This window comes from Perna viridis, chromosome 13, assembly GCF_037379345.1.
Source record: "Perna viridis isolate PV_CMFRI_1.1 ecotype Kerala chromosome 13, ASM3737934v1, whole genome shotgun sequence".
NCBI lineage: Eukaryota > Metazoa > Mollusca > Bivalvia > Mytilida > Mytilidae > Perna > Perna viridis.
Genome location: NC_142457.1, coordinates 27494585 through 27519949, shown reverse-complemented (window position 1 = coordinate 27519949; position 25365 = coordinate 27494585). Strand labels below are relative to the sequence as shown.

The window sequence follows — 25365 nt, the reverse complement described above, 5'->3', positions numbered from 1 at the left end:
GAGTTATGTCCCTTACCCTACGTCTACCTCATTAAAAAAAGTCATATTGTAGTATTATATTCTATAAGTTTTTTTTTCTCCTGATTTTTTATATAAATCTAGTGTTTTGATAACACTTTTGACAACACTTGGAATGATACAGATTTAAAATTTTAAACTCGGATAAGTTATGAAAAAAAATTAAGCATATACAACTCAGCGTATGTAAAATGGAACCCCGTATTTTAAGAACACGTGCAGAACATATAATATTAGGGGACACTCAATTACTCACGTATTATCTTGGTTATTTTATGTTATTTGTTATGTGAGTGTTTTCCATGTCTGGTCTTTGTCGCTGGATTACATTCTTTTGATTTCCGCTATAATCTGGGTTCCTTTGATTACTCTTTCAAGGCCCACAACTCTAAGATGGGTATTAAAGGCATTATACAATCGATGAGCATACAGATGAACACACAGAACAAGATATTCTTGTTAATTTTACTCTCGTTCAATCTTTTTCCATCTTTGGGTAATGAGTAAAAAGAAATACTAGAACTCAAAGAAGGTTTTTTTTCAGAAATGTATACGAAGACGACGCCAACAACTGATTGCAATGGCTAACATGGATAATCCCGTATACCGGGGCTTACGTTTAGACCAATCAAAACCACAAATATGTAGTTGTTAAATTTCTTGCTTCTTATTATTCTATTAAGTACTTCTCCGTCTAAAATTCGGGCAAATGTATATACAGTGCACGTGTGGCACATGAATAAAAAAACGCAGAGATTTTATTGCATTCACCAATTAATTGCACTTAATAACCACAAGAAATTCATGATCTATCAAAGTGTTTGTAAAATTTCTCTTTTCAAGATATTGATATGTAGGTTGAATTTAGTTGAAATGCACTACGGAAAAATGGCGGGAAAATTTTCCCGCACTCTTTCTCTACATAAGCGCGGTCAAAAAACATCTACATTATAGATGCTTCAGAATAAACTTAAATAGCTTTTGGTTGTTTTCTAGATGCACTGTTTTAGGCCAAAATGACTAAATTGGGGAAAATGATGTGCCACTCATTGCCCGATTCTTACACAAAATAGTACTTAAGTGATCAAAACACATTGATTAAATAGATTTGTAGATGATAACTAATTTATCCACTCCATGGTAGTGATGTAGGATTCCAGGTACAAGAATGATCCGGAAATGAATTCTACAAGTAATAAAAAAAAAGAATACATTGTATTAATGACTTTAAAATTTCAATAGTCAAAATATATAGTGAATATAAACAATACAAAATGAAATACTTCGGAAAGAGGCAGAAAAAGAAATAAAAAAGTAACTGTGATTGTTAATTTTCACTCTTTCTCAGATTTATTGTGCGTTTGGCAGAGAAATAGCTGCCAATTTTGAAGTCTTTGGTATGACTCGAACGACTTCCTTCACTCGATTCAAACACGCTATCACGAGACCAAATGAATCATTACTTCTAAGTTGTCTTACTTTTTAACCAAGTCTCGTCATCTGTTGCACAAGTTTTTTCTATTATCAGCTACATTTGTATAAGTGAAAATCTAGTGTACTTACAATGAAAGTTACCGGTGGGGTTTCAAAAAACATCTCAAATTTCATCTTTCCTAAAATCCTTCCTCAGCATAAATTTTAACCAATCAGATCGCTTGAAATTGAAGATTTGAGGAAATTTTCAACTTGAAATATTTTTTATGAAACCTAGCCCTGGTAAAGCGTTTACATAATTGTGCCTTGCTTCCTCCGTAGTCTATTCCTATAAATATTGTATATTAAAAAAAAAAGACTATGGTTTAACTAATCTCAACTAATTGAAACAAAAACAACTACCAGCATACATGAACTGAATAAACCCAGAAAACTGTGTAACCTTCTGTGGTTGATCGTTCCCAGTTTAACAAAAAAAAACTATTCCTAAGGAGATAGACCTGAGGTAAGGGACACAACGCTTACAATTCACTGGAACGTTTGTATTCAGCATATTACATCAATACACATGTATCATGTTAGCATCAAAGTAACCTGGATTGATTTCATTCTGTTTCAAATGAAAGCTTGATTGACTTTGGTGAAATTGAATATCATACAAACGTATCATTGATTTTTAGAGTTATGTCTCTTACCCCAGGTCTACCTCCTTAAACGACATACATCAACGCATGTCAGAATTTATTTTACTAACCAATGTTTCCATGTCTTCCTCTGACAAGGACCAATCAAAAACATTCATATTTTCGTCAATTCTGTGGTTATTGCTGGATTTCGGTATAGTAATGTATCCGTTCTGAACACTCCACCTGATCATGACTTGTGCTTCTGTTTTCTGGATTCTGCAATGTGAAAAAGAAGAAACTTTTCAAAAAATGGACAAAATAGAATATTAAAGTAAAATCTACATGAAAATGTTCATGTAAGAATCGGTCAGATTGTAAATAAAACAAATTAGATGATTTGTTTTCTTAAATTTTGAATACTATTTGAACCACTTATGGCAGAAACAATTATACTGTGACATTTCAGAAGAGGATTTCCAATTTCTTGAATTCCACTTTTTCATTCATTCAGCAGTAATAATTAATCATTTTACTTTGATCTATAGTGAGTTAGAATTCACAATCTCATTTTATCGCATGTTACAACGATCTGACTTCGAGGAGTGGGCTGTGTATGTTTTTTGAAAAACAATTAAGCAGTCCCAATTTTTGGAAAAAAACCTTTGTATTCAGCCATGGACATAAAAAAAATATTATGATTCAATCACCCCATCCCATTACTTAATAATGTAGATTTTCAAATAAAAATTTTAACTCTAGCGCTGATGAAAAAAAAATGTTATTATTTGCGCACTTGCACTCAAAATTCCATCCCCTTCCCACCTCGAAAAGAAAATGTGCCGTGACCTATGTTGATGTTAAGAAACAACCTCCCGTTGAAACAGTCATAAATAGTCTACACTATATTTACTTAGATGATCAATGTCCGAAACAGTAATGGAAACAAACCTCTTAGCAATATCTTGTACCATTTGGTCACCAAAACGTGTTCCCTTTGCGAGCGGTGAATAACCCATCACTGCGATGTCATTTTGTCTACAGTACTGGACAATTTCAACCTTCTGTTGCCAAGGGTGAAGTTCTATCTGGTTAACAGATGGTTTTGGTAGACCAGCGTTCTTCAGTCCCTCCAAATGTTGAACACCAAAGTTTGAAACGCCTACCGACCTAAGATGGACAGTTTTTTTTGTCAAGTTCACTTAAACTACATTTACAAATCTAAATTAAATGTTTGAATTTAAACGGTTCTTTCAGAAGAAACCATTATTATTTTTAGTTTGGAAGCGTCAATCGTGAATTTGATGGTCGCAAATTGATATTAAGGGCGACGCATCAAGGAAACCGGTTTTGATATTGCGACCATCAAGTCAGGATTAATATCGACAAATCTGGAATGAAATGCAGTTGTCTTCATTCAAATACAAATGTCGAATATACTTGTGAAAATGGAAAAAAAGAATGTAATCTTACAAATAACTTAGAGGATTTGAAGAGGTCAGTAGTGGCATGAATTAAGGAGGATAGACCTAGGGTAAGGGACATAACTCTTGAAATCAGTGATATGTTTGTATTATATTCAATTTCACCAAAATCTATCAAGCTTTCATTTGAAACAGAATAAAAACATTCCAAGTTACTTTGATTGTTCCATGAGATTGATGTAAAATGCTGAGTTCAAACGTTGAAATCAAAAATGAAATCAAACGCCCGAATGATTTGTAAGAGTTGTGTCCCATACTCCAGGTCTACCTCCTGAAACCGAATAAAATTTATGACGTAATTCAAATGAAATTTCACCTTTCATGCTTTGTTGGAGAAGAATTTAAGTTACTTACACTACCTGGTTAAAACAATCAAACTGATTCAGAAGTTTCATACTATGTTTCAAGTAATTACCTTCAATTAATTATCTTTCTGTTTCATTTCTTTCTATAGAAATACAACTAAGGCACACTAAAGTGTATTATTGCTGCTAGATTATTACCGGATTGTACCAACTTGCAATACGGCGGGTGTCGCTGGCGGAGCAGGACATGTCTATCCTTCCGGAGCACCTGATGCCACTCTCGGTTTTTTGCTAGTGCCTTAGTTTTTTTTGTGTGAAGCCCTGTTTCCTTTATCTTTAGTTTTCAAGTTTTTTATTTTTCCAGTTCGCTGTATTGTTTTATCTAAACGTCTTTGTTTCATGTATTCATGTTTAGGCCATGTTTTTGGATAATGACGTATTCGAATCATCACACTGCTGACGTTTCGGTACTTTTTTGTCGGTATTTAATCAAATTTCAATAAGTAAGAACTGAAGGAATTAACGAACGAGACGAACTTCGCTCGGGGGTACATAAACAACGTTAACCCATATTGTGGATTTTATTGAAACCATGCCCAAAGAAACGGAAGTGTCCAGTTTGATTTGATAAGACAATGAAGGAACGCACAAACGGACAGAAGTAAGAGATGGCTCGGCAAAGTGCTTCATACCTTATCAAACCCTGGTCTTTAAGTTCCAACATTGCTTTGTATGTCTCTACTATCTTTCCACTGAATGGTGAGTGTATCAAATACAAGTCAACATGACCAATGTCCAACCTGTAAAATATGCGACAATATCTAGACAAAAACGACCACGTACTGGTTTATAACATTTCACTCCCAATACTATGCTGACATATACAGAGATGCAGTCATTGGGATCAGAGAGGGGCATGTGCAATCATGTATCAAATTTCAGCTTAAGATATCCCATTAAAACCAGAACTGTCTACAAAAAATATCAAAGAATGACCAATTGATTTTCAGATGAGCATTACAATTGGGCAAAGTGTGTTTTCACTTGTTTAAAACCTTTTGGAGAAAGTGATTTAGGTTATACATTTGTACTTCCTCAAAATCCAAAAATGCGTCTTTTCTTTTTATCTAGTTTAAGGTATGAACATTACTTACTCAAACCTATTAATCTCTTAAAAATTCTTCCTCTTGTGCATACATATTTGTATATGTAGTGTACATGTATGTATATTTGCTATTTTCAATCTTCTAATTTACACCACTGCCATGTTCAGAACTAAACCCAGATCATTTTTTTGCAAATTAGTGTTGCACATTGAAAAGAGATCCTTGGAACAGTGCAATGTAGTGTTAAAGCTTTAATTGTGGAAAACAAAACATTTCGTGTAAAGCAAAGATAATAATAAGCATGCGGAGTGATATGTAATGCAGGAGGCAGTTATTAGGTCTACGGAGGAGACTGTTGAATGTACTGTACCACGTGTTTCACCTACATATACATGTACACAAAGAGTCGGAGTTTATGAGATCTATTGTTACTGGGGTTGGAACAAATGTTTAATTTTAGGTTGCAAATATATTTTTGCCTATCAGAATGACTTTCATGTTGTAAAGCTTAGAATGCAGTTCGTGTTTTATGATACAACAGTAAGTATTATTATAATTTTACATACAATAATCAATATTTGCTTGTATTAATTTCTGTTTGCGGTTTAGAGACCGTTCCTGCTACAATGCTTACTGGCATGAACAGCTCTATTTGTCGAAAATGAATTTTGCTTTAATTTCATTCGTGACTGCAAACCAAACCGCACAAAAAATGAATCAAATTACATGTACCATTACCGATACACATAACATTAAAAGGCATATACATGTACAATTGTATATAGTATTTGTCACAGAGTCCGCTCGTAAGTCGGACGCCTCTCTAGTCCAAAAGTTCAGTAATTCGACAGTCCGATAGTCCGTTAATTCGACGTATGGACATAGAAGATTCTAAACCAATGTCTAAAAGTTGTTTGTAACTAACACATGTACTTTAATTAACTTTCTGAATTCACTGAACTTTACAAGTATGTACATACATGTACATACATAAAGGTTCGCGATTTTGAGTTTTTACCTTTTGTCAACATTTATTCAACATCTTACTTCCTAAGGCTTTGAGTAAAGACCTTTTTACATCTACTATAACCATTATCCCAGAGTTTCGTAACAACAAAAATATCTTCTCTTTTCAATCCTGATGATTTTATACCCCTCCCAACGTCTGCTTCGTTACTGAAAATAAAAAATCAATTATAAGTGAATTAATCTTCACTCGAAGTCTTAAGTCTTGAAAGGCGAGTTTTGTACGCATGTTCAAGTATTTAATGAAAAAATGCTGATCATATCTCTGGTTCTTGACTTTTACCAATATAATCAACTTTTATGAACAAATAAAGCAATTTTGCACCAATCGTGTATATTTCTCTTGAAAAAAAACTTGCTTCACAATAGTAATATGAAACCATGATAATCAGAATCATGCAATATTCCCAAAATTTTACTCTTATTTTACCTCTAATTTTGACACCAAAATGGGAAGTTGGTCGAATCATACCAGAATACCCCTTAATATCAGAATAAGGCATTTCCCAAAATACCCAGATAAACCCATGAATTGTTCCGTAGTATGAAAAAGAACATATGCAATATACATGTATGTTGTATTACCCATAGAATTCAGCGGTGTCAATCAACCTATACCCTTTAGAAATGGCGTACTGTACACTAGTCTCGGCACCTCCTCCTTTACCCGTGGATGACATGTAAACACCAAGACCGAACAACGGCATAGAAACTCCATCATTTAGGACAACTCGAGAGGATATACTGGTTGCTATGGCTACCATTTTACTGGCCATCAAAAGACTGCAAGAGTATGCATGCGTATGCTATTATTTAAAACAAATACATGTTTTCATTTTAAAAATCACTTTTCGATACAGTATCGATACAATAACATGCCAAGTTTACTGATCATTCTCAAATACCCCATGCCCCCAAATTGATATACTGTCCATGTTAAAATCGGGCAGATCCTCTGATATGGTTTGCGCATGGTAAATTTTATCCCAATGATTTTTTTCAATGTAATTTCTATATCATATGTATGTCAAATAATAAAAAGATTTTTAATGCACATTGGATACCTCGAAAACGATTTTAAAGTTCCATAACAAAGCAACTAAATTTTGAACAAAAAATAACAGTTATCTCCCCTTTTCAATGAGTTTCAATTCTTTCTATGAAATTGTTTTCTCTTTAACCGTTGCAGTTAACCAAAGACCAACATCCAACTTTGAGAAAGGATGCATTAATGATATGAAATGGACATCCTCCTACATGTACATTTAAATGAGGAACATGTATAAAATTAAGGTTGAAGACACTGTGAATAAATACAAATATAGTGAGAGGAATTTCACCAAAAAGATGTTTTAATAAGTCCATTTTCAGGAAACAAAGTTCATATCTTCCACATAATTTGAGGAATCTAGAATTTGGTGAAATGCATAACTATTGTACATGTACATATTGTGTCTTTAAGTTACCACATACACGTTTTCATGTAATTCAGTTAAGTTTTTGGAGAGAAGTTGTCATGACCATATGCCCCAGCCACGTACTTATGGAAACTTATTTCAATGTGGACATATATGTCCATGTAACTCCGACACAATTTGAGAAATCACAACTAAATATACCACTACAATGTACAACTTAATGTACATACATGTACATATATTTTGTCATTGTTCGTAAAATTATGTTACCAGTAAGTAGTTCAAGGGGAGTTGTTTAACAGGAAAAAGAGGATAGACGGACCTTAAATATATACCCTCCAATGATCATTGCATGGTGTACAAAAACTGGGACTACTCCCAGATAAAAAGTTTCCTGTCATTTTCTACCCATTTTAATTATATCAATAGTCTACATTTAAAGCTGTGCTTCTAGGCTACATTGTACATGTGTCCAGTTTGTAAATGGCAATTTTACGAGGTTTTTGTGCCACTTATAGCAAATTTGTTTCATTGTACAAATAAATTTGCATAAAAGTCTCTTATGCACTGAGCAGTGGCGGATTCAGAGAGGGTGCAGGTTGTTGACACCCCTTTTCAATGGGTAATTTGTCATTTTCATGTGTAAAATTGACAAAAAAAAAACTGGCAACTAATGTCCTAACATCCCCTTTTTCTTAGGAACCTCGGCTGTTATCCCCTTTTCGAAGTAACTAGATCCGGCCATGACAAAAAATGTACTTAGTGTGGGATAATGACATTGTGTATACAAAAGCATTTGCTTTTCAACACCCTTCCTCTTATAAGGGTTTGTTAAAATAAAAAAAAAATGATTAAGTTATTCATTTTGTTACTGAGGCCTTTATTGGGGCATACTGTCTATCCGTGGGCCCCAAGTTAATAGAGACTACTTTAGTTGCCATTCGCGCCTACAAACTGTCCCACTCTACCACCCCTTTCTTTGCCAGTGTAATTATGTAAGGACTGTATGCATGTATATTGATGAATATGCGAACATTCACACAACAAAAACATGCAGTTAATTGGTTGTGTGCTATACATGTACATGTCTGCATTTCAAGCAAGACCTATAGTATAAGTAGGTAAAAAGATTAGTACGTACTTTTCTGCATTCTACTTTCACATTTAGTGTAATATAAATAGAAAAAAAACAGTTATCTCCCCTGGCTTATTAACTAGATTACTGGAGCTATATAAGTTCAAGTCCCTCTCTTTATACTAAAAATGAAAAAAGTTTTCGATTGCATTTATTCCTCTGATAGCAAATATATTAATTATTGAGTTATCAGAGATTAGAGGCAATAATTACATAGATTTTCTGTGTCATACATAATCAAAGAGGGGCTTACATGTACATGTAATTGTAGGGAGTCTATGAAATATTTACGGTAGATTATTTTCGTGAAAATTTAAATCAAATTCCTGTTCACTAACCGTTCGGCACAGCTACATTTAGAACAAAAACATAACAAAAACAAAACAAGCAAAAATAAATAAATAAAACAAATAAAAATAAATTAACGGACTGCTAAGCTAGAATAAATCACTGGGGTTTGCTACCACTATCAAATATACAGTCCGACATGTACATGTGTATATTCACACAAAACATCAATTCAAATGTACTTGATTATTTCTAAATATTTAGAGGAGGAGTGTCGTAGATTTAAATTACTTCTTTTCAAATGAAAAAAATGGGGGTTCGATCAAAGAGAAGTGTTTCGAGGGTAGGAACCCCCTTTTGGTGGATTTTTATTTAATTTTGTGCAAATTTGTGTTTAGCAAAATGAACAAAGTCGACCCTGAAATTTAGAAATAAACATGTACCATATTTTTCAATCCTCATAATTTGCTTATAGAATAAGATTAAAGATTATAATTAAGATGTAATGTATTTTTAATTTGATGTTTCTTTCTTTTTTTCCAATAATTCTACATAATCATCAATCCGCATTTTCGATATACCGGTTGTTTGAATGAATTGTGTCAGACATGTCTGAACGCTTATAATTACATGTAGTTCGTTATTGGACGGTACATGTAACTAATGATCCGTGTAACGCCAATTAAATTATTAACGATTATAAAATATGAGTACCAAACCATTCCAATGTTTTTGGTTTGTATGTATTGTCATACTAATTCCCAGCAGCAGAATCCATTGATTATCTACTGTATATAATATTAAAAGCCAACAATTCTCATCAGATCTAAAGACTGCAATGAAGTCTCTCTCAGATCGATCGCCCCAATCCGTTAATTTGTTCAAGCCAGACCATCATCTCCCGTAACGAGCTTTCAACTTACTTGGGTTATTGATGACAAGGGCAAACACAATAACTCTCATTCTTTGGGTTTTATTGGAGTCTTGGATAGATTGACGGAATTTAATATTATAAACATATCTGAATTCAAACTTTAATGAGAAGGTTAAGCGTATCATTGAATGGATCGCCACAATAATTCTTTGCGTTTGATTGGAGTCTTTGATATACTGTCAAGGAATTCTACGTTATAAATAAATGTGAAATTGAAATTTACGATCATGATTTAACAAATCAGTGAATGGAACAATATAATGATTCTTCATGTGGGTATACTGTATGTTAAAGATTTATAAACAACCCTTAAATTGGATATAAAGACGTGAGTTCGATGCATCAGTGAATGTAACGACATAGTCATTCTTAAGGTGTATTTGGAGTTCATTTTGAATAGAGTGGTTGTTCAGAATCGGGCATTGTAATGATTCAAAGCTTAAGGCAGCAAGAAAAAGACGATATAGATAATATGGGATTAACTGAGTGTCAACGCTAACGAACCTTCTAACAGTTTTACTTATAATAATTCCGAAATACATTAAATTTCGTATTGATAACGTAACTACAACATGAAAGATAGATTGAACAGAAAGTTTAACGACATGCATGTGTTGATACAGCAAACATGATTATTCTAATTGCTGCAGATTTTGTAAAGGACATATTTCGCAGGGGCGGATTCACGAATTGAAGAACAGAAGGTCGCGCTGACTTACCAAAAAGAGGAGCACAGGGTCATGCTATTGAGCAGTAATCTCTTTTCATTTCAACCATTTATTTCAGAAAAAAGAGAGTGTGAAGGCCTGGATCCATAGTCACACAGATGATACACTCTAGTACCCTTGGAACATGGCAATTGTACATGTACATGGAATTTATAAAATTAAAGATTACATTTCAACAGTACAAGTAAACGAATCAATGTTTATATGTGTTTGCTGACTTATCAGTAAAATTTCATATATTAAATAGGAGGTGAATTTAGTGGAAAAACTGGATTGTTTTTGGTTTAAACTATGCACTCAGTGGTTGTGCCATTACCATCAGTATGAAACGTGGAATGGCTGTAAAAATACTGATTTTATCGACAACGGTCGTTTACGGTGAGTATACCAAATTTAATGAGCATATGTAGTTGATAAGACGAACAGTCAGATAGATCATACCCCCAAAAGAGAATACTCTCCAAATCTTTAAATTCATCAAACTACATATGAGATCGGTTCTAACATCTCAGGGGAACTGTCAGAAAGCCAGCTCTAGGACAGTTCTAAAAGTCTTATAGAACAGTTCTAGAGCCAGCTCTTCGGACAGTTCTGCTTGCAGAACTGGCTCTACGAGAACAGATCTGCCACTAGAGCCAGCTCTTCAGACAGTTCTAACAGAACCGGCTACATGGAAACTGTTCTAGTAGTAGAGCCGGGTCTACGAAAACAGTTCTGCTATATTATTTGGAACTGTCTAGGAACTGTTCTAAATCTGTCATAGAACTGTATGTCCCTCCATCGCTTCGCGGTGGGAGACAAAAATATCACAATGATTACATGTATTAGTAATTCAGTAACTTGTTCAATACTGTTCAGAAATTGTATTGATTGAACTAATGATATCTTCACCTCTTCCTTCCTTTTACAGTGTTTACAGTTTCATAACTTTGAAATAAAATTTATTATGACATGCATAAAGTACAAAAGGGGGTTAATACATGTATCAAGCTCTTTTAAAGCTCTAAGACAAAGTGGTAACAAAGTACAGTGGAGATCACATTTAATCTTTCTTTAGAATTTTCATATATATCGCCAAAATGACAATTTCATCATGTTCTTGCTGGTAGGAACATGACAAATTATGTAACATAAATAGCTTAGAATAGTTCCTGACGATTCTATGTCAAAACCATTTATGAAAATTTCAGGCAAGCTTTGACCCTGGACAATTCTAAAATCATCAGTGCTGATAGAAATTTAGGGAGGTTAACTTCAAACAGAACATAACTGTCCGTTCTTTAACGAAGAAAGTTTAAAGAATCGTCCAGTTTATCTGAGATAGCTACTAACGGTTGTCATTTATCCTGTGTTCACCCCTTCTATCTTCTTTTGCTTTTGTCACAAATAAACGATAGTTTTTAACTCGATACCCGCTAACCTAATAATTATCAACGATAGCACAAGTTCATTCAATCACTCCTGACTGTTTCAATATATACTTAAATCCGTTACACGGAAACAAGACTTTTGTCAGTGATCCAGTTGATCGGAAATCCCAATAGAGAATATTGTGATGCATGAGAATGTCTAGTGAGATTAGTAGTGACTATACTATCTAACCAGATTTAACATGTAGTTTCTGTGAACATTTAACTATGAACTTGTCATACGGACAGTCGATATCCTAATTAGCGGTATATGCGTGTATATTCGCCGTTTCAATGCATTATAACCTCTGCATTAATCTATACAGGTGCCCGCCTATATGGGTACCAAGTGCAGGTAAAGAGAATCAGAAAATTTTCGCCGGCAACTTTAATTTGGTTGTGCATAATTAATATACATACAAATATTGGCACCTTTCTTGAGTTCATTTAATTCAAGGAAAGCATTTCTAGCTGATTTATTTCAGTGAAACAAACAGATGTTTGTTGTGCACAAGCTACAAGTAAATTAGGAAGAACAGCGCATAATTTGTTTTCTTCTTTGTTTTTGTTTTTTGTTTTTTTTTTGTTTATAATTTTTGTTTTGTTTTGTTTTTGTTTTTGTTTTTGTTTTTTATTTTTGTTTTTGTTTTTGTTTTGTTTTGTTTTGTTTTTTTTTTGGGGGGGGGGTATAATATGAATAAATGATAAAACGTTGAGACCATTTAAGTAGAATTCTATTATGGGTTTGCATTTTAAGTGATTGAACGTATATGTCGAGTGAAAAGCAACTTGTGTTATGCGCGTTAGGTACACATTTCATCCGGTCTGGTTGTAACATTTAAACTAAAGTTTTGACCTGTTTGTCATATCGATATTATGTTTAATTAACAGTTTCATAAGAAGCGACAACTTTGCTATCGTACTCTGATGAGAATGATTGTTTGTTTGTTGGGGTTTAACGTCCGAGCAGCAATATTTCAGCTATGTTCAGACGATGAACATGAAATTGATGACAAAACGAACATGAAATGATGATGAAATGAAAAAGGGATGGGGCACAAGGATAACGGCGTCGACACACTTTGATTGCCACTTAAAATAGGGAGAGGTGGGTAGGGTCGGGCAATTTAGCCTCCTGTGGCGGAGCCCTATGGTTCCTACTCCGGGAGAATACCACAGTAGGGTTCTTTAACGTGCGAGGAACGTGGCATCTTTCCCAACACGGTGCACCACTATAGTTTGCGGTCAGGTTTTCCGTATTATAGCCTGACAACCCCAGCATGTAACACGCCAGGGGTACCCCATTCCACCACCTGGGGCACACATCCCAGTTGCTCTGTGGGCAGAGCGCCCTAGCCCCTGGCTAGGGTTCTGTGCACTATTTAGTCGCCTTTTACAACAAGCTTAGCGTTGCTGCAGGCCTGCACGGGGCCTGATGAGAATGAAATAATTAGTCAACATGTACATGTAGTCGTGTCATTAACTTGAAGGAGGAATTTTGTACTTTGAGTTTCATGTTTATTTACTGAGTGTTGATTGTGGAATTTTAAAGTGTAAGTATTTGTAAGAATCAGGCAAAATTAGAAAAATCAGAAACATGCATCAAAAAAACATCAATCAGACTATGTAATTTCACTCACGGATACTTTCTCCATTTGAAAAGACCATTATCTGATCTCTGCATTACTGGCTTTGTTCAGAAATTTTTCAAAAGAATCTTAGAAAAATGAGGCTTTTGACAGAGTTATCTGCCCTTGAAATGTTCATTTTCAATGCATTTCAATTTCAATTTCAATGGTCCAGCATAATTGGTAAAATCTTGTCTGTTTTCCTTGATTCTGATGGTGCAGATAGTCAAATTATACTATCAAAATGATGGATTTTTTTATACCACGTTTCACATACTGCCTGATTCTTACAGGGACTGTCACTTAAATGCATAGTTACGTAGTAATTCATTTACTTCTGATAAAAATACTCCTATGGTAAATCCATTCTTTCAGGATGGATTTTGTACTTTGATTTAAATGATATAATACGGATTGTGAGCTGTATAGGTTATTACCATGTTATCGCTGTCTTAGTTACAACGGGAGTAAATGTGTAGTTTTTCCGCTGGTATCAAACTGACATGTACATGTATCATGACCACTGGTGAAAAATATTACCGAATAATTACAGAGCAGTGAGTACATGTATCTATGTACATGATGGTTGTCAGGTCACCCTTTAAGTTCATAAAAAAGTCACAAACTAAATATGTTTGACCATGTTTGCTCTGACTGTTTCCTCCCCTCCCCCTTTTTGAAAATTTTGTCAACTGCGTCTACAATCTATGCACCAAATGACCAAATAATTATATCTTGAATCTGTCCCTTTGTCAAATATTTGGATGCGCCCCTGCTTCAACTATGCTGTCAAACTAAATTTAACCTCGTCTATGTTTCATGAACGTCGGCAAGATGTTGAGTCAATTTGCGATGACTACGGTTCGTGACAGAGGAAGGTGGCGATGCGATGGTCCCGAGACTAAGTTTTATTTCAACGTCTCAGGCTTATAAATTTGCAAACATATTTACATTTTAGCGTATATATAAGTACTTCTATAAATGCGGTTGCATGCATTCAGAAATAGAGTACTTGAGTGTATAGGGGCAACTCTTTCGCTGTACCTGTATTAAATGATGTTTAAGGGCCCGCAGTAGCCTGCCCTGTGGCATGACCAAATGGTGGACTTTGGCTGTCATTATCAACCCGATGGGGTCGTTGTCTCCTTCTACTGTACACCATACCTATTCTAGTTATATTTTATTTTAGTCATGTGCAAGCGATGTCAGATATCTCATAAAAACAAGCCCATACATAACATCGAAATATATAAATGCGGAAGAAAGTCTAGACACGCCATCATATCAAACAATTTATCATAGTCAGCAGGGACTGGACTTTGTTAATCATTGTTATTGAACAATCATGATTGATTTTTTTTCATTTCATCTATGAAACATTCCTAACGGATTAGGTATGATAAAATACAATAAAAATTATTCTATAATTTAATACATGTATATGCGAATGCAATGATTACCCACATTGTTCTAAAGATGTTATTAACAATCATTTTAGTTTGGTCTTCAGACGCGGATCTAGAGGGAGGTGCAGGGTTTCCCTTCTATTGAAATTTGTAGTTTTCATGGTACAAAATGGTAAATAATGTCCTAGCATCTTAACCTTTTTCTGGGAAACCCTTCTCAAAGTGTCTGGATCCGCCCCTGGTCCTGTATTAAAGAGTCATTTCATCTGAGATCAGGGAACTTTTGTGTTTTAAATAATTATTATGAACCGATTGATATTACTTTTATTTGATTCTGACGCTGTATGTATACATGTATCTTTAACATTGTTTATCATTGTTTTATAATAGAAAGCTATATGGGCTTGTGCTACAAAGCAGATATTACTGATTACATGTAGCCATTCCATCTCATTCTCCCTTTTAACGAACAGCTTGTGGAGTGTCTTGTAAGAGCAAGAACTGCTCATCTTTCCAGGGCATATTGGTTCACCACATGTACTAGCCTTTAGTGGAGTATACATGCACATTTATGTACATTGTAGTATTTTACCTGAAACCTTGATAAAATGTCTGTGATGTAATAAAAGTATGCCAAACACCAGTTTGACAACACTCTTTGGATGTGTTTTATTGCATTTATTTCAGGACTAATTTTAAATTATCGCATGCTTAGAAATGTTCAAGCATTGCTGTACTTGATTTACACTAAGTACCACGCCGCAACAGCCGTTCGTTTCCTTTCTTACTTACCACTGAAGACAAGTCTTACGGAATTCTCGCACATTATTCAAATCAAAGGTCGTTGGTAGCGTAAAATTCAATATTTCCCCACTTTTGCATGATTCGTGCATTTTCTGAGAGGGCTGGCTGCAAGCTCCAAAACAGCGTCTTAGGCTCTAGACGCTGAAACTAGCCCTCTTTGAAAATGCAAAAATATTGAAGAGTCGGGGAGAAGTGAATGAGTGTACGCGACGTTATCCGATTTTAAAACGACGTTTGGTTTAAAGGTAGGAGATACGTAATTATTGCGTCCTACAATTTTTCTGACATTTTGCATATGGAAAGATCGACTCGAATGCAATCATATGACAGAAAAAAAATGACATCGTTTTCTAAGTACATAGATTTGAAATATACTAGAACAATGATGAACATACATAAGATATGTAGGGAAATTGTTAAAAAACGGCAGGTATTAAATTATTTTTAGTACTGTAAAATAACGGTGCCTAGAATTTTCTTTAAAAAATAATATATAATTATCATCTTTAATAGCTATCAAAAGATGTATAAAAATCACTTGACAACGTAACTCATTAACCCGTCATGCTCTCCTAAAGTAGAAATACTTACCTTTTTTTTCGTTTTTTTTTTTTTTTCGGTAACGTCAAAATTTATTTCGGCGACGTCACATATCTTTACATGTTATACGGTTGTAAATGAAACGCTAGGCTAGCTACGACACTTGTTTTATGTATAGTACATGTAGTAAAATTAGTGAACGGAAGGCCCTAGGCACAGTTTTTTCATCAGTTTCAAATGAATTCAAAGATGTTGGAAAAGGGAATTACAATACCAAAAAGGCAAAGAAACAAAGTTTTTCAAGAAGAAGGCGATTTACAAATACGTGTAGCATTGTCTAACCATTTTATTTCAGGTTGCTATATTTTACGAATGCATTTTCTGTATATTCATTTATGTTATAACATGTATTTGTATCGAAAAAAAAAAGATGTCTTCAAAATTAAAAAAAAAAATGGATACGTGATCGCTGCATTATTGTGTGGCCTGAATGATAAAAAAAGCTCAATGAATATATGTGATATTTGGAAGGAGTGATTTTTAATGAAGTCATTGTATTCTTACATGAAGGAGACATAGCTGACAGTGATAGGAAAGCTGGGAAATCTTCTGAAGCATTACACAATGGGTGCCTTAGAATTGAGATACTGATTTTATGGATTATATTACAGTGAATTTATTCCCCGTCATGAGGGGAAATGGGACATAGAAATGCCGGTGAATTACGAATTAAGTATAACTCTGTCCTAATCCAATCAGTTTATTGTAGCACAAACCAATTCTGATTATGTTCTACCCTCCACTATACGTATAGCTAAATGTACTCGTAACAATCTTGTTGGAAATACATCATAATAACAGCTTTTCATGCCATATTTTCACGATGGGTCTCGGGTTTTTTTTGGGTTTTTTTTTTAAACGGGGCTTATAAAAGTCAGACATGAAAAAATGCATTCTACTTGTGTAATGTGCACCTGTCAAACTACTGTAACCCCGTCCACTTCCCCTCTTTTTTGCAAACCCTTGTCAAAGGCAACTGATATTTCATGGGGTATAGTAATTTTGATCATGCAGTTTTCTAAGGAATGGTATCAGTCTACCGTATGGCGTTATTTGTAGCACTTAAGTTATAGCTTATCAACTGATAACAAGTTGTATTATGAGAAGTACATGTACATGTAAAAAAGGGCATCTGGAGTTCGCTAAATTGAATTTTGACTTGAAAAACTAAAAAAAGACAAACTAGTAGTTTGTAGTTCAACTATGCAAGATGTCAGTAAGTTCTAGGTGTTCCATGTAAACTGACAACGAACCTGAATATCACACAAACTGGCGCACTGCTACGGTGCCAATTGAATTTTATTGTGCTACTTTAAAGACAAATTGATCGTCATTTGTAATAGGAATGGTAAATTTGAATAAATGAGTTTAATTTTGACAATTTACAACATCAAGCTTGTGTTTAGATACATTTGAAAATGATCCCGATTCTTTCTTTCTATCTTAACACTATTTTTGCAATTTGACGATTAATTTAAACAATCGATGTAAATTGATTCAGTACAAGAGTATTTTGATTGATTTGATAGTTTGTTGTAGGGATGCCAATTTGATATCTTGTGCTTTTTCCCTCGACCACCCCCCCCCCCTTTTTTCGATTACCACATTATTTTGGTTTGATTTCTATTACCAGTGGTGGACCAAACGTCGGATAAAAAAAAATCACGCAGTATTTTGTCGAGAGTGATCAGCAAATATTATCATGTAACCCCTCTGGAACTTACTTTTCAATATCTGTGAATCTGTGAATATGCGGTTTTCTAGCTCCTATTCTCGGAGCTCCCAAACTCAATGAACGGCCTTTGGCCGTTTATGTAATGTTTGGGAGTGGAAAGATTCGTTCATATATGCTTGAACGACCGAAAATAGCTGTTTAATCCTACATATTGTAAGCCGTACTTATTCAGGGATATTTCCTTTTGTATGGCTCTTTGGCAAGATATATCAGCGCGGCTTTCAATCCTTTTATCTGTTTCTTTTTCTCCTTGTTTGTTTTTTTTTCATTTTTACGCGCATTTGTTGTATGTTCACAAAAATGTAACGCACTCTTCTCATACAAATGATTTTAAATTATCGTTCGTCTAACTTGTTTTCATATATATTTTATTCGTCGACACATGACTGGTAATTTATTTTTAATTGGAGGAAATTTCCAAATTTCTCTATTTTTCATAAAGAGTGCTCCCACGACCATATCTTCGCTCAGATCTGCAATTATGCAAGAATAGGGGAGAATTATATACAGTTTTTACACCCTTTCAGCATAACTGGCAGATGTCTACTACTCTTCTATCCTGGTCTGTCTCCATTCCAAATTGTCGTTATTACTTTCGTGTGCATTCATTTTTTCTTTCTCGTAAACATCTTCTGGTCTTTCTTTTCCGCAAAGGTTATGTTATTTAGTATAATACAATTTACGTAACTCCTACCTTAAATTATGTCCGAGAATTTCCACATGCCTCTCTGCAACGGTTAGTAGTAATCTGGTTCCCTGGTCAATATCATAAGCGACCCTAGTGTCAATATAGAGTCTATATTTTTGCTATCCTAGGGACGATTATGATATAGACCAGAGAACCAGATTTCGTGTGACCCGGGTACATATTTAAGAAAAACATGTGGAACGAAAATATTACCCGGGCTTCAAAGTTACACTTAGTAGGAAACGAACGTCTGCCGCTGCGGAGCTTTTATTTACTTTTGAAGTTGTACATAATGCTTCGTTTACTGTTGATTGTTATGCAGGGCGGAGATTTTTTAAATTCTTTCTACAAATATGTTTGATTTCTAAAGCAGTGTTGTTGTATGTTGTAGGTTGTCTTGGGCTTCTCTGTTACAACTGTGAGAATGAACCAAACAATTTTTTATGCATTGGTGAATACAACCTGAAAACCTGTGAATCCGGTTTTGATACATGTCAAACTACAGTTTCTTATTCAGGTAAGTCCACTATAGTTTTCTATTCAGGTAAGTCAACTAATGAGTATGTAGTTTTCTTTTCAGGTTTCCTATTCACATAAGCCAACTATAGTTTCCTATTCAGGTAAATCAACTATAGTTTCCTATTCACGTGAGCCAACTATAGTTTCCTATTCAGGTAAGTCAACTATAGTTTCCTATTCACGTAAGCCAACTATAATTTCCTATTCAGGTAAGTCAACTATGTAGCTTTCCTATTCACGTAAGCCAACTACGGTTTCCTATTCAGGTAAGTCAACTACGTAGCTTATCTATTCACGTAAGCCAACTACGGTTTACTATTCAGGTAAGTCACTCAAAAGTCTCAAAGTCAGCTTAACAAAAGACTGAAATCGTAATCCTGGGTTATTCAAGTCATATCAGTCAAACTGTAGCCTTATTATTCAGTTAGTCAAACGAAAGGTACACTGTTTAAAGTCATAACGCAATCATATGAAAGGAATATCCAGGCAACAGAATAATGAAGAATCAATACAATTAAACACAAAGGTTAATCAAACTAACATATCAGCAACAGGTTAGTCAAACTGACATATCAGCAACAGGTTGGTCAAACAAACATATCAGCAACAGGTTAGTCAAACTGACATATCAGCAACAGGTTAGTCAAACAAACATATCAGCAACAGGTTAGTCAAACAAACATATCAGCAACAGGTTAGTCAAACTGACATATCAGCAATAGGTTAGTCAAACTGACATATCAGCAACAGGTTGGTCAAACAAACATATCAGCAACAGGTTAGTCAAACAAACATATCAGCAACAGGTTAGTCAAACTAACACATCAGCAACAGGTTAGTCAAACTGACATATCAGCAACAGGTTAGTCAAACTGACATATCAGCAACAGGTTGGTCAAACTAACATATCAGCAACAGGTTGGTCAAACAAACATATCAGCAACAGGTTAGTCAAACTGACATATCAGCAACAGGTTAGTCAAACTGACATATCAGCAACAGGTTAGTCAAACTAACATATCAGCAACAGGTTGGTCAAACTAACATATCAGCAACAGGTTGGTCAAACAAACATATCAGCAACAGGTTAGTCAAACTAACACATCAGCAACAGGTTAGTCAAACTGACATATTAGCAACAGGTTAGTCAAAGAAACATATCAGCAACAGGTTGGTCAAACTAACATATCAGCAACAGGTTGGTCAAACAAACATATCAGCAACAGGTTGGTCAAACAAACATATCAGCAACAGGTTAGTCAAACTGACATATCAGCAACAGGTTGGTCAAACTAACATATCAGCAACAGGTTGGTCAAACAAACATATCAGCAACAGGTTAGTCAAACTGACATATCAGCAACAGGTTAGTCAAACTAACACATCAGCAACAGGTTAGTCAAACTGACATATCAGCAACAGGTTGGTCAAACTAACATATCAGCAACAGGTTGGTCAAACAAACATATCAGCAACAGGTTGGTCAAACAAACATATCAGCAACAGGTTAGTCAAACTGACATATCAGCAACAGGTTGGTCAAACTGACATATCAGCAACAGGTTGGTCAAACTAACATATCAGCAACAGGTTGGTCAAACAAACATATCAGCAACAGGTTAGTCAAACTGACATATCAGCAACAGGTTAGACAAACTGACATATCAGCAACAGGTTGGTCAAACTAACATATCAGCAACAGGTTGGTCAAACAAACATATCAGCAACAGGTTGGTCAAACTGACATATCAGCAACAGGTTAGTCAAACTGACATATCAGCAACAGGTTGGTCAAACTAACATATCAGCAACAGGTTAGTCAAACTAACATATCAGCAACAGGTTAGTCAAACTGACATATCAGCAACAGGTTAGTCAAACTGACATATCAGCAACAGGTTGGTCAAACAAACATATCAGCAACAGGTTAGTCAAACTGACATATCAGCAACAGGTTGGTCAAACAAACATATCAGCAACAGGTTAGTCAACTAAAATATTAGCAACAGGTTAGTCAAACTGACATATCAGCAACAGCTTAGTCAACTAAAATTTTAGCAACAGGTTAGTCAAACTGACATATCAGCAACAGGTTAGTCAAACTAACATCAGCAACAGGTTAGTCAACTAAAATATTAGCAACAGGTTAGTCAATACACAGATAAGACAAACTAAAGTTCCAGAAAAAGTTAAGTCAAACTAATTAAAAGTTTCATTCACATAAAAGTCAAACTAAAGTTCTATACATGGGTTAGTCAAACTAATGTTCCAGACACAGGTTAGTCAAACAAAAACTACAGACTTAGGTTAGTCAATCAAAACCTCCAGACATAGGTTAGTCAAACAAAAACTACAGACACAGGTTAGTCAAACAAAAACTACAGACACAGGTTAGTCAAACCAAGGGTCATTACACTCAAGTTCCAGACAGAGGTCAGTCAAACTCAAGTTCCAAAAAGAGGGTAGTCAAAATCAAGTTCCAGACAGAGGTTAGTAAAAATCACATTCCAGACACAGGTTAATCAAGCTAAACGTTCAGGCACAGGTCAGTCAAACTAAAGGTCTTGACTCAGGTTAGTCAAAATAAAATTCCAGACAGAAGCTCGTAAAACTAAAGTTCCAGATACAATTTAGTCAAACTAAAGTGTCATTCTCAGGTTAGTCGAACTAAAGTTCAAGACAGAGATAGGTAAACCTAAAGTTCAAGACATAGATAGGTAAACCTAAAGTTCAAGACATAGATAAGTCAACTTAAAGTTCAAGACAAAGGTTAGTCAAACAAATGGACCTGACACAGTTTAGTCAAACTAAAGTTCCAGAAACAGGTTAGCCAAACAGGCGTTTCAGACACAGGTTTATCAAACGCAAGTTCCAGACACAGATTAGTCAACCGAAGGGTCCATGTACGTCAGTCAAACATACGATTCAAACACAGGTTACTAAAATCTTTATTCAAACTCTTGTTCCAGTCACAAGTTAGTCAAACCCCTATTCCTGGCACAGGTTAGTCAGACCCAAATTCATGACATAAGATAATAAAACTAAAATTCCAGACACATGTCAGTCAAACAAAAGTTCCATTCAAAGTTATTAGTCAACTCAAGTTCCATACACAGGTAAGCCAAACAAAAATCCAGACACGTGTTAGTCAAATTAATTATTTACATACTATTAGGTTAGTTCAGCAACTGTTTATCTACACATGAGTACAAAAACAGTCTAAATACTCAGACTACATGTACATATGTAGTTTATTTATCTCTTTTAAATGTTTGATATACTCATTAACACCGTTTATGAAAAAAAAACAGCTTTATCAGTCTAAGGGTGTTATATGTATTCCGCATAATTAGCATGATTAACATCAGCATTCTGTACCAATGACCTAGAACATATATACTGCAAAGCGTACTATACCATGGTTATACAAATACGTGTACATGTATTCTGAGCTGTATTATTTGAATCTTGCACTGAACATTTCCTTTCTATATTTCATATAATGTTGAATATTCTTATGCATACTATTGTTTTTGTCTTACAGATGTAAATGAACAACTTTCTATTATCAAAACCTGCACTAAGAACTCGTCATGTCAACTTCAGATTAAAGAGCATGCATTTTCAATCCCATGTGATAAAACCGGAAGTGACTGGATTTGTACCACATGTTGTAGTGAAGACGGCTGCAACCTTAACAATGGCAGAGCGGTGTCACCTAATGCACATTTGTTATTAACTCTACCTTTATTATATCTTGGAATGCCTTTTTGAAGATGTGAAACATACTATATAATATTATTTACAATACACGTACATATGCAACATGTTAATCAAATCAACGTGTGTGTAGAACCAGGGATAAAGTCCTTCAAAGGGAGTTAAAGCTTCATCGTCCACATTGTTGAACTAGAATATCCTTAGATGTATGAGATAAAGTCAACATTCGCACGAAATATGACCTCTATCATAAAGATATTCAAGGTCATTAAATATCATAGAAAAAAGTTGTTTCCATGGTTACCATGGAAAAAACTACAGTAGTTTTTTTCCGTGTTTGCATACACAGGAAGTTGCATATTTTGCATGCCATGCATGGCCGTGTTTTGGGTATCATTTAAGGAGGTAGATATAGGGTAAGGGGCACAACTCTTACAAATCATTAGAACGTTTGTATTCAGTATTTGACATCAATCTCAAAAGCATCAAAGTAACTTAGATTGATTTCATTCTGTTTCAAATGAAAGCTTCAAAGGCTTTGGTGAAATCGAATAGGACACAAACATATCACTAATTATGTCTCTTACCCTATAGATCTGCCTCCTTAACGTTTCCATGTTGCGATTTTATAATATATTGTTCTAGCAATATTCCGTTCGAATTTAAAAAGGGAAAACTGGAAATAAACGTAATTAGTTACATATTTTCTGTTGATATTTTCAAGTTTCCCGATCCTTCTTCAATTTCAAGCGATCTGATTGGACCAAATTTGTGTTGATGTCAGATATGAGGTAAAACTTATTATAATAATATAATATTATAATTAATATAATTCTTGTAAAATGTATCATATTGATCATTTGAGAAACTTTCGTCAGAGCAAAACGCTTATTTCTATATATTGAAAATTTGAAATGTACTCAAAGCATCTGCTAGACAAAAAGCTACAAAGACCCAAATATCATTTGGAACTCCTCGGTCATTGTAAAATCGGTGAAAACAAGACATTCCTCGCCGATCCCGGATCTGTTTAATCGATAAAGTTTCAAATATTTGGAACACTGTAGAAATTATCATTAATCAAATTAAGCAAAATTGTAAATGAGTTGAGATTCATTTTATTTATACGGGAACCTACTAAATGTTTCGCTCGCACTTAATTTACAATGTAGGGCAAATGCCTTCCTCATGTTGTTTGTAATTGTGATGGCTAGAGTGGTTTTGCACTAGCTTTGTAATTCTATATAAAATTGGTGGAAAATTTAATTGAAATACGAGAAAACTCTCGAAGTTGTTCGGGAAATTGTAAATAATATAATTGGATTCATTGTATGAATGTCACTTTGTCGCAAATGTCTTGTTTTTATTTAAAAATAGAAATAATGAATAAAAACATAATTTAAACTATATGCGTTTTGTTTCTAGCTAAAGGAATAGATGCATTTCTAGCCCTATTGTTAAGAAAAATCCCACCCACCACCAACTAAACGGATAAAGTAATGTATTGCTTAGTACCTGATGTACCCATTCGGTTCAATAAAATACTTCTCCTTCCAAAGAAAATGACGTGGCTGATGCAGTGTACATGTAAAATTGTTTAAAAAGTTTTCAAACTTAAACTTGCCGTACCGACAAAGAGTAGATCTCTATATACATTTGTACGGTGATCACAATGTTAAATTTTCGAAAAGATCTCTATATACATTTGTATGGTAACGTTCGAAGTGAAAAAGCCAAATTACTTCTGAATGCATAATGCAATATGCAATTTAAATCGAACTTGCCCAATAATTTAAAAATCCACAAAAAATGATCAGAGCAGCTTTAAAATTATTGTTTGGAAACTGAAACTGTGACGAAGGGAAGGACACAAGTATCAATAAAAATCCTACACATCGAGCTTGTAGTGTATGAAGGTCGTCGACATACAATGTGTACATAAATCTTCGAGTGAAAAAACGACATTTTATAAAAAAAAAAAAAAAGAAAAGAAAAACCTTATATATGAATTATACTGTTTCCGAAAATACGCCAAAAACTGACGTATATATGTGGCTTACAATTAACATATGACCTCAGGGTACAAAATAAAGGACAAAACAAAGATGTGAATTTTATGTTTTATATGACCAGAACATGATTGTGATGTAACAATTAACATCGGGGCCACTGTGTGACGATGATTGACGTCTGGACAAGAAACACAACAGCTGACTGCGCGGAAAAACGTTGTATTACACCTTGAGTATTGGTAGAAATTGGTGGACGTTGTGTTGGCCTGAACCCGAAAAAAAAAACCTGGTAAAGAATCAAAGACGGGAATCCGATTTTTTTTACCCATACTGTATGCTCGAGTT

The 25365-nt window shown here is 34.6% G+C and overlaps 2 protein-coding genes across 2 annotated transcripts; one reads left to right on the top strand and one right to left on the bottom strand.

The window, feature by feature from the left end:
* Positions 1–469: 469 nt before the first annotated feature.
* Positions 470–8594, bottom strand: LOC148600176 (uncharacterized). The gene is made up of 7 exons (XM_088559344.1): positions 8556–8594; positions 6582–6779; positions 6018–6146; positions 4557–4664; positions 3027–3245; positions 2207–2354; positions 470–1204 (listed from the first exon to the last, which is right to left on the bottom strand). Exons 2-7 carry the CDS (start codon positions 6770–6772, stop codon positions 1145–1147), a joined length of 855 nt encoding a protein of 284 aa, XP_088415470.1. The 5' UTR covers positions 6773–6779; positions 8556–8594; the 3' UTR covers positions 470–1144.
* Positions 8595–9735: 1141 nt separating this feature from the next.
* LOC148600175 (uncharacterized) lies at positions 9736–24356 on the top strand. Its single transcript, XM_088559351.1, has 3 exons — positions 9736–10877; positions 19161–19286; positions 22833–24356. Exons 1-3 carry the CDS (start codon positions 10823–10825, stop codon positions 23060–23062), a joined length of 411 nt encoding a protein of 136 aa, XP_088415477.1. The 5' UTR covers positions 9736–10822; the 3' UTR covers positions 23063–24356.
* Positions 24357–25365: the final 1009 nt, after the last annotated feature.

Coding starts and splice junctions, on each gene's coding strand:
- LOC148600175 (XM_088559351.1), top strand. CDS start 10,823: ATGAAACGTGGAATGGCTGTAAAAATACTGATTTTATCGACAACGGTC. Junction 10,878..19,160: donor ATCGACAACGGTCGTTTACG/GTGAGTATACCA, acceptor TGTATGTTGTAG/GTTGTCTTGGGCTTCTCTGT. Junction 19,287..22,832: donor AACTACAGTTTCTTATTCAG/GTAAGTCCACTA, acceptor TTTGTCTTACAG/ATGTAAATGAACAACTTTCT.
- LOC148600176 (XM_088559344.1), bottom strand. CDS start 6,772: ATGGCCAGTAAAATGGTAGCCATAGCAACCAGTATATCCTCTCGAGTT. Junction 3,246..4,556: donor AAAGACCAGGGTTTGATAAG/GTATGAAGCACT, acceptor TGTCCATCTTAG/GTCGGTAGGCGTTTCAAACT. Junction 1,205..2,206: donor AGGAAGACATGGAAACATTG/GTTAGTAAAATA, acceptor TATTACTTGTAG/AATTCATTTCCGGATCATTC.